At 36.2% G+C, this 2,905-nt stretch overlaps 1 protein-coding gene across 2 annotated transcripts in view; it reads left to right on the top strand.

The window, feature by feature from the left end:
• Positions 1–312: 312 nt before the first annotated feature.
• Positions 313–2,905, top strand: part of sdhc (succinate dehydrogenase complex, subunit C, integral membrane protein) — a 6,236-nt gene continuing 3,643 nt past the window's right edge. Inside the window, exons 1-4 of one of the 2 annotated variants that reach the window (XM_024279012.2) lie at positions 313–401; positions 1,577–1,636; positions 1,752–1,853; positions 2,857–2,905. In XM_024279012.2, the coding sequence (XP_024134780.1) occupies positions 385–401; positions 1,577–1,636; positions 1,752–1,853; positions 2,857–2,905 (228 nt within the window). In that variant the 5' untranslated portion in view covers positions 313–384. The remainder of the gene's footprint in view (positions 402–1,576; positions 1,637–1,751; positions 1,854–2,856) is intronic. The other variant, XM_036216387.1, reaches the window with a different exon arrangement.

Genomic DNA, 2,905 nt, shown 5'->3' with positions numbered 1-2,905 from the left:
AATGGTCTTTATTAAACATTCATACTTGTTAGACTAGAATAAAAGTGGCCTCATTTTGATGAATAAAATAAAATAAAAATTATTATAAAACAACCAATTAAATAAATAAATATATAAATTATTTAATTAATTATTTAACCAATTTCGCAGCTCTTAAAGGAAAGTTGCAATAAAATACACTTTTTGTACAGCAAATGTAAATTTTATTTATTTTTCAAACTTCTTCTTTTTTTTTTAACAAACACCTTTTTTGTACTCATTTATTAACATTTAATAAAAGGTTTTTTGTAAAAATACATTATGCGATGTTCTGGCATTTCTCCGGACCCCCCTCAGCAATAACACAACATCCGGTACGTCACTTCCGCTCACTTTCTGTCAAACATGGCGCTGCTTCTAAGGTCAGTCCGTTTGTGCAATTAAACTTTTTTGTGCTCAGCGAGACCTTTATAGCGTACATTTAACGCTAATAGTTAGAGGTTAAGATTGACGTTAAAGAGTCGCTACGGCAGAGAATCCCCCACTGAAGTTTAAACATATATTTCTGTCCAGAACTCTGAATGTTTAGCGACTCACCGCTAGCTCAGCTGCTGTTTTGCTAACTAGCTAAAGCTACATGGTACAGGACCTTGGCATTACCAAACATTATTTACGACAGCTTCAAGGACTGCGGTTGCTGCTTTTAGCTGTCTCGCTACTGTTATCAACGTTTCGTATCATGCGGTTTTTGTTGTGTAACCGTGTCCAGGGGTGTGATACTGCTAGAAAATAAACAGGATCTATTGTATTAACACACAGACAGATGTGCGTTTACGGTCAGAAATAAGTCTATTTAGGTTTAAATCAATTCATGGTGTGATGTCATTTTTTCCATGTTTTATTAGCTTTTTAAAAATGTTTTCTCACCTCGCTAGGATAAAAAAACAAAAACAAATATAAATGTCTGCCTGTCATTGAATGTTGTGTGAGTGTGTGCATAAAAAAAAAGTCTGAAATGACTTGGAGGTTTCATCTTAATAGTTTTATTTTAACTACAGGACAAAACAGCTTTCCAAGATTTAATTGTTCCTCTCCTTGTTGACGTGAAACAGCTCCTTCACCAAAAGTTTGATGTAAAAGTTCGTCTTCAGACACATGAATATGAATAAGTAGCAGAGCTTTGCATTATCATGATCATTCTGAGACAAGCTGGGAAAGAACCATTGAACCATTCTCCATTTGGTTGCATCAGCACTGTGTAGAAATTCAGAAGTGACATAAAGACCGGTCAGATGGTGGAACGTTGCATTGAAATAGTTACATGTATTTCCTGTTTTTTTTTTTTTTTTTTTTTTTAATTCATTTAGTTGGTCAAGGTTTCAAAAATTGTCTTTGCTATTAACCCGAACAATATCTTTAAGTGTTTGTCATTCTGAAAGTCTTCTTCTTAGTGGTGTGTCAACAGTTTAAAAAATGAATCTGTTTTCTGTTTTTACTTTTACGTTTCTTTCTCATGGATGCTTCAACTGAATGACAGATTTTTGTTTGTGGTTGTTGCTGCCTCTCATGACAGAAATGATTTTTCTTCTTTTTGTAGGTCAGTGGCCCGCCAAGGTCTCTGCCTCTCCAGACCCCAATTCAACGTCCTCTACAGACAGTGAGTCCTGTCTGAGAATGTGTTAAATGATTCTAGTAACCATGATGACAGCAATAACACAATCCACTTTTTCTTCCAGTTGGTATATTTCTCAACTTTTTTTTTTCATTTCCAGTGCTGCTCCAATGGGTAGCACGGCTAAGGAGGAGATGAACAAGTTTTGGGACAAAAATTCCAGATTAAACCGACCCATGTCTCCCCATTTGACGATCTACAGGTACGTACTTTTTAATAAGTCAGTGAGCTATAAAAAGGCGTAAAACAAAAGAAAACTCACCAGGAGGGGGCATGGTGCAGAGGAAGGGAAATCGACCTTTGATCGAAAGATTGCAGGTTTAGTTCTTGCTTGTCATGTGTTGAAATGTTCTTGGGGCAAGACGCTGAACCCCGAGTTGCTCCTGGTGGTTATAGGTTGGTGCCAGCGTTTGGAGTGTGAATGTGTGTTTTACTCTCAATCACTCAACAAAGGACACTCTTACCGACTGCATAACTGGATTTTTCAAGTTGCATATTGTTTTGTTAAGTGAATTAAACTACAGGACAAACCACTTTTACTAGATAATTAGTGCAGTAAATTTTTGTGTACTTTCAGTAAGTTTTTATCATTTTAAAACCTGCAGTCAAGAGATTTCACTTATTTGTGTGTCTTATGGTTAAAAATAACCATAACCCAAACAATAGTTTTCATCTTATTTTTAGTTTTTCATTTAGTTGTATGATCACGTTGGTGTTTCAAGGCACAAATACTCTGCAGCAAAAATCCTAAGCATTGATTGTTTTTGCCCAGAATGGTGTGTGGTAATTTGAATCCGTCTCCTTCTGCTCCTTTTGATAAACTCTGCAGAAGAACACTAACCTAATTTACTCTGCCTCAGCACAGAGAAGTCGCATTCTCCACCACTTAGTTGGAAAGCCATTATCTGCCAGTTTTGCATGCTTGCACTTTGTTATCAGTTTGACAAGTCTCTACTGTGTGTTACCTCATTTGTAGTAAAGAGTCAAACTCCTCCTCAGTTCATAAAACCATCTTCCAGGGTTTAGTGATTTATCTTTTACGCCGTCTTGAACCTGCAGCATCAGCTGGAAAACTTTGTGTACTGAAGTTATGACAAAAACCATTGTTTAAAACGGTTTATTTCATATCAGTAACTCTGAAGTTTAGGATTTGTTGTTGAACATTTGTATTTTTTTAACATTACATCATTTTCTCTTGTTTTCAGGTGGTCGGTTCCTATGATGATGTCCATCACACACAGAGGGACGGGGTTA

This window comes from Oryzias melastigma, linkage group LG17 (genome assembly GCF_002922805.2).
Source record: "Oryzias melastigma strain HK-1 linkage group LG17, ASM292280v2, whole genome shotgun sequence".
Taxonomy (NCBI): Eukaryota; Metazoa; Chordata; class Actinopteri; order Beloniformes; family Adrianichthyidae; genus Oryzias; species Oryzias melastigma.
The sequence above is the reverse complement of the archived record's forward strand: the minus strand, read 5'-3'. Positions and strand labels throughout refer to the sequence as shown.